The sequence below is a fragment of the Copadichromis virginalis genome, linkage group LG6 (assembly GCF_057382275.1).
Source record: "Copadichromis virginalis isolate Kocher_CV1m ecotype Utaka linkage group LG6, C_Virginalis_male_GT1.1, whole genome shotgun sequence".
NCBI lineage: Eukaryota > Metazoa > Chordata > Actinopteri > Cichliformes > Cichlidae > Copadichromis > Copadichromis virginalis.
In genome coordinates this window covers 5,877,181-5,889,668 of record NC_140623.1, presented here as the reverse complement: position 1 = coordinate 5,889,668, position 12,488 = coordinate 5,877,181, and the positions used below count along the sequence as shown (strand labels likewise).

The following is a 12,488-nucleotide window of genomic DNA, read 5'->3' as shown; positions in this document are numbered from 1 at the left end:
GTGACGTGAGCGAGTGCGACGTTTGTGACAACAGCTGTGTGCAGATCAACAGTGGACAGTGTTGGGGAGTAACGGAATACATGTACCGCCGTTACGTATTTAAAATACAAAATATGAGTAACTGTATTCCGTTACAGTTACCGTTTAAAAAGGTGGTATTCAGAATACAGTTACTTTGTTGAAATAAATGGATTACACTGCGGTACTTGTTTCATTTTGTCGCGGGTCAGGACTGTTTGGTTTTGTTTGACAGCTACGTTCTTTTGTTCCAGGCGGCAGCGTTACGGTTGCCATGGTTACAGGGCGACGCTCTCTCTCTCTGCGACTGTGTGTTTCCTGGGTGAGAGAGGCCTTTTTGTTGTTGTTGTTGTTGTGCTAAGCTAACAGGCAGAATGCTACAAGCATAGCTCTAAAGAATGTAGCATCATGGGCAGTGTAGTCCGTGTTGCAGGGAGAATGGACTGCCATACACGTTATGGGTCTGTGAGCGCGAGGAGGGAGAAAAAGGCGAGTGGAAAGGTACGAGTTGTCATCGAGGAAAAACGGGAGCTGGAAGCATGTAAATATAATAATAACCACTGCAGCCAAGAAGAGTGCCTGACGAGCCCAGTTGTAAGTAAGCTATTAAGACTCGACTGTACACCGTGTTCGTGTTTTCCTCCGAAAACAATAAGTTCCGTTGGAGCAGCCTTTCAACGCCTCTCTCTGTCTCTCGCAAGAAAAGTTGACCCACACAACAAAGTAAAGCTATTTTTCGGCTACGAGCCGACAGGGACCCCGCCGTATTAGTCAGAGCCCAGATAGCAAGGAAACATTGAAACAATGTTGAGTCAATATCAGGCTGTGTCATTGAATCAACGTTGAAGTGTGACGTTGACCTAACATCACTCTTGCACCCTTTTTTAATGTTGAAACAACGTCAGGTTTTGATGTTGAATCAATGTTGAAACCTGACGTTGATTCAACGTTATATTTTCTAATACTGTTGACATTGAAACAATGTCAGATTCTGATATTGAAACACTGTTGAGCTATGGTGTTGATTTTCCACCTCTTTCGCACAGTTGCTTTTTATTAAAACAACAGTTAAATCATGACTGGAAATCTACCTTTCTTTATAGGTATTTTAACCAATACTAAACTACTGCATGTTTCCATCAATACTTAAACCACCTAATCACATAATTGTACTTATTCCTCAAATTGGACACCCTTTAAAAAAAACAACAAATGTCTCACAATGTATCATGTCAATATTAATATCCTAAAATAAGAAAGCATTGCATGTGATGTAACAGAGAAAAAACTAAACAAAAAAAGGTCAATAGGCATGTTTCATTTGCTAAATACTTTATTAAAAGACAGTTTCCTATTTACATTTATATGTTTCACAGAAGTTTGTAATTTTTTACTCTGGGATGGGGATGGATGATGTGCGTCCTGCACCACCCAAACGATCTGGGGCATATCGGAGCCATTTCTGCACTGCTTGTGCAAAGACAAACTCGGACATAGAGTTTGCCCCTAACTGCTGCGTCAGGCCATCTAGGACAAAAATACACACACACACAAACAAAAAAAGTGAATTAGAGCACATGAATAAGCTCGTGTTAACTGTCTTTAAAACAAAATAAACATGGGGTCCTCGGGCTGTACAAACTACAACCCGAGGACTAAACAAGCCAAAGACCAAAGACTCCATCTCCAGATTAACCGGACATGAAAGTCTTGTTATTAAGAAGGACAAAGTAATATAGCAAAAAAACGGTAAAAATTACCAAATATGCATTTGCAGAGCGCTGTATCTTTAAATGCCCTTTTTTGCTTTGTCTGGTCCTTGGTTTTTTTCCCTGCCCAGTTTAGTACCGAGGCCAGCTCGTTTGTAATGGCATAAGCCATTACACGGCGGACTCGCACCTCCAGTGTGGTCCCTCCAATCAAGGCAAAGCGTCTCACCTATAGACACATTTTAAGAGATGGAATTAGCGTGTCTCATGTCTTTAATGTGTATGCAAGTGCTTGTGTGTGTAATCAACAGGCCATTGTTATGTATTTAAATCACATCTGACAGCTATTACACTTTATAGTTACAAAGTGTACATAACCTTTATATACTTACCATTGCCTTATTTGCCTCTTGTGATTGAAGAGCTGCCTCTGCATTGTTTAGCTCCTCAATGTTGTGCAAGGGCAAATCCAGAGGCAGTACCCCAGCATCTACCGATTCATTGCAGCAGGGATGGCGGATGGCTCTGACCTCCTCACGGAGTTCGTTAACAGCTCTCGTCAGGTCTGACAGAAAAAGATAATTTTTTTTAAGTATTTAAGAATACAGACAACTTGTCAAAAGTTTCCTTGTGTCACACACAGATATGTACAAAGACACAAGACAGTATTTTATTACCTGGTATTTTCACTCGAGGGGGCTGGGGAAACCGTTTTTTTGTGGGCTGCTCATCCTCTGAGTCACTATATGTGTACAGGGGATTTTGTCTAAAGAAAAAAAGTTGAAAACGGTCATAAGTAATTACAAATGTGCTTTTGGAATATTATTTCCTAAAGTTACAGTTTGATTTAACATTTAACATACAACTGCGTGTGTATATGTAAGCATTTAAACACTGAAGATAATAAAATTAACAGTATTTTGTCTAAGTCTGCCATTGTAGGAATTCATGGCACCGAGACAAAAACTTGGCGCACAGTGTGGCATCAAAATAGGCGCACACCTTTGACGCTGCGTTTTCTCCGTCTTCCTCGTCCACACGTAAATGCTAAAGCAGAGTTTTCGAAAATATCCGCCCTGGCAGGCGTCTTTAAAAATCTCAGTTTTCAGTTGATGAAACGCAGTTTACGTGTGGACAAAAGGTGCAAACGCAAGGTAGGTGAGCGTGCAGCGTAAAGTTTGAATTGAGTGCGAATCGAAGCGGGTGCTCTCCAATCATTAAAAGTAACAAAGTCATTGAACACATTTATACAGTTACCTTTACGTTTATCAATCATATATCACAGATTTACAATTTTTTGTAGTACTATGCTAAAAAGCAACTACAGAGCGAAAGTCTGGGTCAAGCGCCGAGGCGACGGCAAGAACAAAGGAACCCTCGAAGCGTTAAAGCTAGCTTTGTAAGGGAATATAACGGAAAAGTATGAAACGAAAATGTTTTCTTTGTTGATAGACTTTGTTCGCAGTGCAATTTATTTGTTGCCGGATTGTAAGAAGAAAGTAGACACAATTTCGGGCTCCCACATTTTATCCGAAACTTTACATTAACAAGTTTGTTTGGTTTTTTTTTACTGTTATTCAAATGCAACCATGGAAATAACGAATAGAACAAAAGTCATTCATTCTTACCTTATACTAATCGTGGCGCAGGCCAGTGCGGTGCATGAACTGATGCCTTCTCCGGTCAATTCCACTGAGAGTAAATCTAATGTCCCGCTCTACTGTACAAGACAATGGTTACCTGGAGGGACGTACCAATGTGATAGGGGTGCTGCGGAATAGTCCAAGTGGTAGCAGCTTTAATTTCCCGCTCAACCATAAATCGATGGTTTTTCAACGTGATTGTTGTCACCTTGTCAACTATAAATAGATCAACAATCAACGATGACAGAACAACAGTGAATCAATGTTAATTCAATGTCAGTGTCAGGTTTCATCAGTATTTCAATGTTGTTTCAACATTGGTTTTGTGTTGACATTTCAATCCTGACGATTCTGATGATTCAGATGGAAAATCAACATCTGTTCAATGTCTCCTTGCTATCTGGGAGGTCCCTTTACTACAGTTCGGAGTCGCGGACCTTCAGTAATAGTAATAAATCACACAGCAATAGTACATTCACGTTGTTGTAAAAAGCATGGTAATATATTAAGTAATCCAAAGTATTCAGAATACGTTACTGTCATTGAGTAACGTAACGGAATACGTTACAGAATACATTTTGGGGCATGTATTCTGTAATCTGTAGTGGAATACATTTTAAAAGTAACCTTCCCAACACTGAAAGTGGATCATATATTGATTGTGGGAGAGAGTATGAGCGTGCAGCGTTTAAAGCGTGGAAGTACTGACCTTACTTTGAGTTTGATTCCATAAAAAGTGACAAAAACATTAGCGTCCGCTGTGCGTGGGAAGAAAACTTCTTTTTACAGCGAAAAAAAACCCTAAACCTCCAAGCAAGCACCGAGTAGCTACGACGTAATGGGAAACTCACAGAGAAACTCGCGGATTCTTCCACTGACCGCGGCACACCTGCACCAGGGTAACCCTCCGCCTGCCCCACTCCTGCTTTACAGGTGAAAATAGAGCAACAGGACCGCTGAGTCTTTGACTTTATTTATGTTCTGCTGTGTTTTACTTGCATCTATTTGAAAGACTGAGTGTAAACACAAAAAATATTTTATTTTATGTGCTGGAATGTGCAGAAAATAGGTTTAAATGTTAAACTAATTTCTTCCAGTCAGAGAATGTTGCAGATAATTAAATTTTTGCTTGATGCATAAAATTAAAAGATTAAAACTAATAAAACAAGTTTTAAAAAGAGACTTTTCCATTTGATTACATTTTGTATGATGGATTATGCAGAAAAAGTAGAATTGGGCTGAAAGATCTATCACTTTATCACCTCTTCAGGTTGTAAATCGTGTTTTTAAAAAGTAACTAAGTAACTAAGTAATTAATTACTTTTGAAAATAAGTAATCAGTAAAGTAACGGGATTACTTTTTGGGGGAAGTATCAGTAATTAGTTACTGATTACTTTTTTCAAGTAACTTGACCAACACTGGTCATAACTAAGGAGATCTGAGGACTCAAGATGTGGGAGGTTAAGCTCAGCACGTTTATTTACAGTGATTGTTCGATAATAAAGCAAAGTTAAGATACTCAGATGATTCTTTGTCTCCAGCTCAGGCAAACCCACAGAGTCTCTCTCTCTGGTCTCTTAGGCCAGGGGTAGGCACCTCCAGGCCTCAGGCTGGTGTCCTGCAGGTTTTAGACCTGTGCTTGATCCAACACAGCAGATTCAAATTGCTAAATGACCTCCTCAACATGTCTTGAAGTTGTCCAGAGGCGTACAAATGAATGTGAACTAATGATAATGAACTAATCATTTGATTCAGGTGTGTTGACCCAGGGTGATATCTAAAAGCTGCAGGACACCGGCACTCGAGGCCTGGAGCTGCCCACCCCTGTCTTAGGCTAACAAAGCAGCTTCATTCTCAAATGAAGGATTCAGAAGATGATAACAATGTAAGGCTTTTTTCTTTATTTACCCCATATTTGGGAAATTTTGTTACAGAAATTGAACTGATGATGGTAAATGGTGTCTTGCCCAAGGATATTTGGCAGGCAGACTGGGATCAAACCACTAGTGATGGCCAAATGAAGCTTTCTGAAGCTTGTATTGAAAAACGGTTCATTACTCGAAGCTTTTCAACACAGTCCTCTCTGGTGACATCTGGTGGCCAAATATATGAAGAGCAGCTTGAATCCACAAAATAAAACCAACCGCTTCATTATGACTGCCCACTCGACAGAGTGGAGTTCTGTCTGATATTGGGCCACCGCTGTGTTGCTTTAAACATGTATTTTTGGGGGTGAAAAAAATGTTGTTTATTTCTTTAATACATAATTTTGACCAGTAAACTCTCGTTGTTTAAACATGCACCATGGTGTGGTCTTTCTTTGCTTGTGACTTCTTGATGTTGGTTACAATAATTGAAAAATACCACATTACATATAATATACATATGATAATGTACAACACATTATGGAGTATGCTTCTGCTCTGAGGTCCCGCCTCCTTGTACTTGTGCAATTAATCGCCGGACGGGTATATTTATAAATAATATTATGTTAGGGACATTTTCCTATACATATTTGTGACCTGGGGGTAGAATTGATTGTGAACTGGAAAAGGAAAATGCTTATGAACTTGCAAATTAAAAACATGATGCATTTAAAGCAACCCTTTTTCATTTTTATTTAAAAAGAGAATTTGTTCTAGTGTGCGATGGCCGAACCTGTTCCTTTTCGTGGAGATAATTTCTCTTCACATGGCACAGAGGAGGCTGCAGTGCAGAGAAACTAGTAGAGATGCAGTTATACAGTCTGGGCCCCACAAACTATCAGCTAAAGAGAATAAATAAATTCAATTGCTGCACATTTGGCAGACTAACATTTTAAGATTAATTAAAAAAAAATAAGATATATATTTTTACAACATTACATGTGAAGAGTAAAATGGAAGTTTTTCTAAAGTTATTTAATGATATTTATATTATGAAAATAGGGTTTTTGACATTTTACCTTTTTCCCGTTGTCAGATAAAATAAACACGCACAAAACAAAAGCAAACAACCAGAACACAAAGCTGGAAAACCCACCCGATCGACCAAAATCAACTCCAAATCCTCCCACACAACAGAACCTCCTCTATTCCTCGCTGGCTCCAAATCTCTCAGTGGAATGATCAGTGGTTCGCTCTCTGTCACCATCAAACACTCCACAAATCCCGCGAATGATTCGCTTCCTTATAAACCATTGAATCAGACACCGAAGCAGTTAGGCTCTAACTGACGCTTCGGACGTCACTGATCACGTGACTCTGGCCAAACGAATCAAGCTTCGACACAGTGCTTCTGAAGCTGTGTGTTCATTTTTGTGACACACGCACCGGAGCGTCAGCTTCAAGCAAGAGGACCTGGCTGCAGCCACTGTGGAGCTCCACAGTAACCGGAAACACGTGACCTCCACACTAACCGGAAACACGTGACCTCCACAGTAACCGGAAACACGTGACCTCCACAGTAACCGGAAACACGTGACCTCCACACTAACCGGAAACACGTGACCTCCACAGTAACCGGAAACACGTGACCTCCACACTAGCCGTAAACACGTGACCTCCACAGTAACCGGAAACACGTGACCTCCACAGTAACCGGAAACACGTGACCTCCACACTAACCGGAAACACGTGACCTCCACAGTAACCGGAAACACGTGACCTCCACACTAGCCGTAAACACGTGACCTCCACAGTAACCGGAAACACGTGACCTCCACACTAACCGGAAACACGTGACCTCCACAGTAACCGGAAACACGTGACCTCCACACTAACCGGAAACACGTGACCTCCACAGTAACCGGAAACACGTGACCTCCACACTAGCCGTAAACACGTAACTTCGGTTAAATCGACTTTGACAGCGACAACTAAATTGCGTTTTTGTTACTATAAAATGGTTTTAAGTGGGGTGTTTTTTTAACACTCTGGGTTTGTTCAAAAAAAATTCACCATCCCCTAAATTGTTCGTGGCCAAAAGTGACACTTGCTGTTTTGCTGATTTATTATTATTTTTACAGTACATCGTGTTGTGCGTTCTGATTGCTGTAGACCATTGTCAATCAATCTAGTCCAGTGTCTCCTGTACAGGAGCGGTCCCTAATAGGCCCACGGACCGGTCCCGGTCCGTGAGTCCTTTGGTACTGTTCCGGGAGAGTTGATCCTCCGGTGTGAAATGTATGGTTGTAGTTTCTGTGTCTTATTTTGAAAGAACTATTTACGCGTTACCATAGCGACCAGAGAGCATTAAAAAGCAGAGAGGAGGATGTCACTGTCATTGTTGTTGGCGCACAGCTCAAGTCACGTTTATTATTATATTTACAAAATACCACAGTTTCTTTTTTTTATTCTTTTGTTGTATTTATCCGCGACACCTTAAAGGTCGTTCCCTGAAAATATTGTCTGACATTAAAGTGGTCTGTGGTGCAAAAAGGTTGGGGACTCCTGCTGTACAGTACAGAATGCGTTTAGCTTGTCGAATTTACATAAATCTTCGATCACTAGCAGTGTAACTCTGAAGTGCTGTACTGTGTGTTTGTAAGTTTTCTCCCAAACAAACACAACAATGCCGACGAAACGTTTTTCACCCTCAAATGCACCTTTAGGTTTCATTCCATAATCCTGGACTCATGTTTCTACGAAGGTTTGAACTCTAAGAGTGTTTAAACAAAAGAGAAAAGTGTGAAAATGCTCATGCCTGTCTGAGAAAAGTGTATAAAGCATGTAGTGAGGGGTTTTACAGTCTTAACATCTATAATAATTGTAAAAAATAAAGTTGGCTACTTCATGGATTTCACCTACCGCGGGTTATTTTTAGAACGTAACACCAGCGATAAACGAGGGGCTGCTGTATTATTGATAGTAGAGTCTGGGACATCTAATTGATTAACATCGACATTGATTATTATGCACTATTATTTTTGTTCAAGGAGAGCCAAAAATATAAAGAGGAACTACCAGACCCCCGTCATCAACGAGTGCCCAGTGGAGAGAGTGGACAGCTTCAAATACCTCGGAGTTCACATCACGCAGGACCTGTCATGGTCCTGTCACATCAACACCGTGGTGAAAAAGGCCCGTCAGCGTCTCTACCACCTCAGACGCTTCACACTCAGAAATTAAAGTACAGAAATGTACCTATAAGGGTACAATGGCTTGTCACTGGGGTGGTACCCTCTAAGGTACCGTTCTGTACCCTAAACTGTGGGTACTGATTTGTACCCTTGTAATTTGTACCTTTTACACGTCAAACCTGTACTTTAAAGGGCAAAGTTGTACCCTTAGTATAAAGTACAAAAAAGAACCCTTAAAAGGAGTACAAAAATGTTTTTCTAAAGGTTCAGTATCTACACACAGATTTCCTATATTTTTCCTCTCAAGATTTGAAAAATTGAAGATACAAAGTCAAAAATACTTGTCACATTTATTACCTTCTTAAATACATTGCTTAACTGTTACATACAAACTGTTATCAACACAGTATGTGTCATAAGCTGCAACATCAATTTCCTGTCCAGGTTTTAGCAACGTCCATTCACTATCAACTCTAACACTGTATGAATGAAAATGGTTGTCATATAACAGAGGAATGAGAATTTTTCCACAAAAGACCCACATTGTGTCAATATTAACACAACACCTGTTCTCTGTGTTTCCTATACACATGTCGTCTGAAAGATTCATATTTTTTGAAGGAAGAACAGCAGTCACTGAGTCCACAGGTTATATCAAAATTGGCATCACCTATGTGCTGAATAAGCTTTGTCAAACTAAAGGTTCTTCTGCCACATTTGGAGCACTGATATGGCTGAGGCATGGTGGTCAATACAGAAGATTTATTTGTCTGGTGACTGTGATTGGTAGAGGCCGGTCCTCACCCTCATCTATTTTCACAATGTACTTTTGGAGAAAAATCAGGGTGTTCTTCAGATGTTTTGGGTAAGCAAGGTTGAAGACAAAATACAAGCAGAAAGAAGAGATGATTGCTTCAAAAATACACGAGCTTCTGCACACTTCACTGCCATCCAACTTCACAATGTTTGGAGCGCTTCTGGAGAACACTGGTTTCCAGTCTTCATAAAGTAGCTGAACAGTTGGATAGGGGGTTTTAGGATAAACCTTTGAAGTCAAAAGAGAAGGTAGAGGAAAGCAATATCTTAGTCTCTTAACAAAAGATACATTTGTTTTCCTTTTATATAGACTAAATATTTTAATACACACACCTCTCCAAGTATGACAAAGAGATCCAGTTTCTCCTTGAAGACGTATGGCAGGAATAAAAGTGCAGCCCTTGTGTCAAGATCTGCCAAACAAACAACAAAACACAAGATCACCCATGCATTTTATCTGGCATTTCCAGTTACCTATAAAAATTATATAAAATGGAAGCCTTGAAGTTAAAAAAAAAAAAAAAAAAGCAAATACCTGGTAGGTCATCAGTGAGAGCCTCCTCTCTTGCATCAAGGTAGAGCTGGTAGAGTGGGGTTTTCCCTCGTGTAACGTCAATCACCTTTGCTGCAACACATGAGAGCCCTTCACGAAATCGCTGGCTTACATTACCCGTTGTTGGTTAATTAATTTTCAGTACAAAATAACAGTGTATGAAAATGAAATAATCTAAAGTTGATATTAATTATGTATGGTGCTGCATAATTATTTTTTATAGAATTTAACAACAATACTGTAAGAAGTTACATGAACATAAAAAAAAAAGGAAAGAGGGACAGATGAAGAAAACAAGGTCAAGGGCAAATAAAATTTACTACTATAAACATGTTAAATGTGACAGCTATTTCCAAGTTCAATTCAGCTTTCTGACTTACACCAGTAGGCATCCCTAAGAAGGGGTACTTCTTCAACACATCCTCCACAGGCATACCATTTGCAATTTCTTTCTGCCGCCAAGCAAACGTTTGCTGCATATGGTTATGAACCACCATGGTATCTGGTTGCATCTTCTGATATTGGCACTGTAAGACCTTTAAGTGGGTGTCTATGGATAATAAATCCTCTCCTTGGACGCATGGTCCCTTGAAAGAAAGCAAGAGTGAGAAGAGAAAGTCAAAACAGATTAGAAACCCAACATAAGACTAAATATACAATTAGAGCTGACACGATCTGTGCATCACAAAGAACTCGTATCGGTTAAAGTCTCAAAGTATTTTCATTGCTGTGAAAACAGTTAAGTGTTTGTTTTTATTGCATGAATTGAAGTATAAAACACTACAGTAACAATACATATGGTAGAAACAATGATCATATTAACTAAATCCTAAAAGTGCATAACGGCCAACATGTATGTTTCAGACATACTAACTTCATTATAAATAAGAAAATACCTTATTGAAGTTGACGAAGTAGATGGTTGCCAGTCTTCTGGAGAGACAGTATGTAGAGTCAGCGTCACTGAAGATTCCTTCATCCTTGACACAAATTGGTTGAATTTAACCTGCTTTTTGAAGGATCCTTGGAAAAGGTATGCAACCATAGTCTCAGTAAGACCGCAGTCAACTGTGTCACCATCAACCTCATTGTCTGCAAGATAAATGGTAGTACAAACTCTAAATTCCATGTAAGAATATTTATCACCACATTTTTACATGGGTAAAAACCGTATATCACACACATTAAAACCTTTTGTAATACTTCTTTCAGTTCAAAGAAATATTCATTAAAAAAAAATAAGTAAATTAAATAAAATAAACCAAATCTTTAGAGTGAATCCTCTCGATATGCAAAGTTTTCATTTTTAAATTTAGATGTTTTCTTTGGGACTACTGGACACAGGAGAGCAGAGTCTGAGCATGCTTTTGTGCCCTTTCAAGTTTGGAAGAAAAAAAAAAGACTAGAATGCTGTAATTTGTTAATATTCACTACTAAGGTGACTCCTTTCTCCAGATTTCCGACAGTTTCTGCCGTCTGTTCTTTCAGACCGATTACTTATAGCGATAACACCCGGAGGACCGTATTACAAGCTCAGATTACATGCTGAAAAACTTCCCACATTGCTTAAAACGCGACTATCAAACCCCAGCTGCGACACCCTTGTTATATTTTAAACAAGTGCGGCGTCAAGATATTTCCTTTAGACGTTATATTCAGCCGCCCATGTGTGTTGATGGCCTTGGAATGGATGTAAAAACGTGATTTTATTAAACCATTAATACACTAACGGTAAACTGCATTCAGCTACCAGGGAATCAAATTTTGCGCCGTTCCGCTGCGCAGGGGTTACCGAACCTATAGACTGTGGCTGAACCACATATATAAGTTCAAACTTATACAAATACTATGTGTACACATTTTTCAGAACTGTGACCTCAACTTTACACATGAAACGTTTGTAAAAACGTTTGTAAAAAGACATAATTTGAGCTAAGAGAGTGCCGAAACTAGCTAAATTGCTAATATACGTTAAGCTAGGCTAAACCAATAATTAGTAATTATGCTACATTTTTCTTTAAATAAAACTTACCTCTGCAACGCTGAGCTTCAGCTTCGGTGACATCTAAGCCCCACTCTTGTATTTTTGTTAAGAGTTCCTCAGACAAGTTCGTAATTCATCTCCCTCCGTTGATAAAACAAAATGGCACCTGCTGCATTTACAGAAAGTTCTAGAATCCACCAGCTATTCGTTGAGTTTCTTCTTCTACTTTTTGTTTGATGTTGTGAGGATGGGCTCAACTCGCACTCCGAGTTCAATAAGGGTGCTTTTTTTTAAGGGTGCTTTTTGTCAAAAATAATAAAAATAAAAAAACTCTAATCAAAAAGTGCTTAATCAATCTGTACTTTATCTTTTGAAAGAATGGGTACAAATAAGTACTTTTCACAATTAAGGAACATGTATGTACCTTTCAGACACTAAAAAAGGTACAGATAGTTACCCCGAGGTCCAATATTTGTCCTTAGACTGTATTAATGTCATTTTTGTACCTTGGGGCACAGTAATGTACCCCTTCCGTACCCCTATTTCTGACTGTGTTGAGAGACTTCCAACTGCCCTCCAAGGTGCTCAGGAACTTTTACTCGTGCACCATAGAGAGCATCCTGATGGGAAACATCTTAACCTGGTTCGGGAACAGCACCATGCAGGACAGACGAGCTCTACAGAGGGTTGTGCGGTCAGCTGAGC

At 39.5% G+C, this 12,488-nt stretch overlaps 1 protein-coding gene and 1 pseudogene across 2 annotated transcripts; both read right to left on the bottom strand.

The window, feature by feature from the left end:
* Window positions 1-1,347: 1,347 nt before the first annotated feature.
* Window positions 1,348-2,296, bottom strand: LOC146707035 (uncharacterized; the record flags this gene model as incomplete). The annotated part of the gene is made up of 3 exons (XM_085460726.1): window positions 1,348-1,545; window positions 1,779-1,956; window positions 2,120-2,296. Coding segments are annotated over 3 exons (492 nt in total), but the record flags the coding sequence as incomplete, so codon positions are not given.
* A 6,465-nt stretch (window positions 2,297-8,761) lies between these two features.
* LOC146707034 (sterile alpha motif domain-containing protein 3-like) lies at window positions 8,762-11,069 on the bottom strand (annotated as a pseudogene). The gene is made up of 5 exons (XR_014920738.1): window positions 10,696-11,069; window positions 10,176-10,386; window positions 9,782-9,973; window positions 9,580-9,659; window positions 8,762-9,475 (listed from the first exon to the last, which is right to left on the bottom strand). The product of XR_014920738.1 is annotated as a sterile alpha motif domain-containing protein 3-like (transcript).
* Window positions 11,070-12,488: the final 1,419 nt, after the last annotated feature.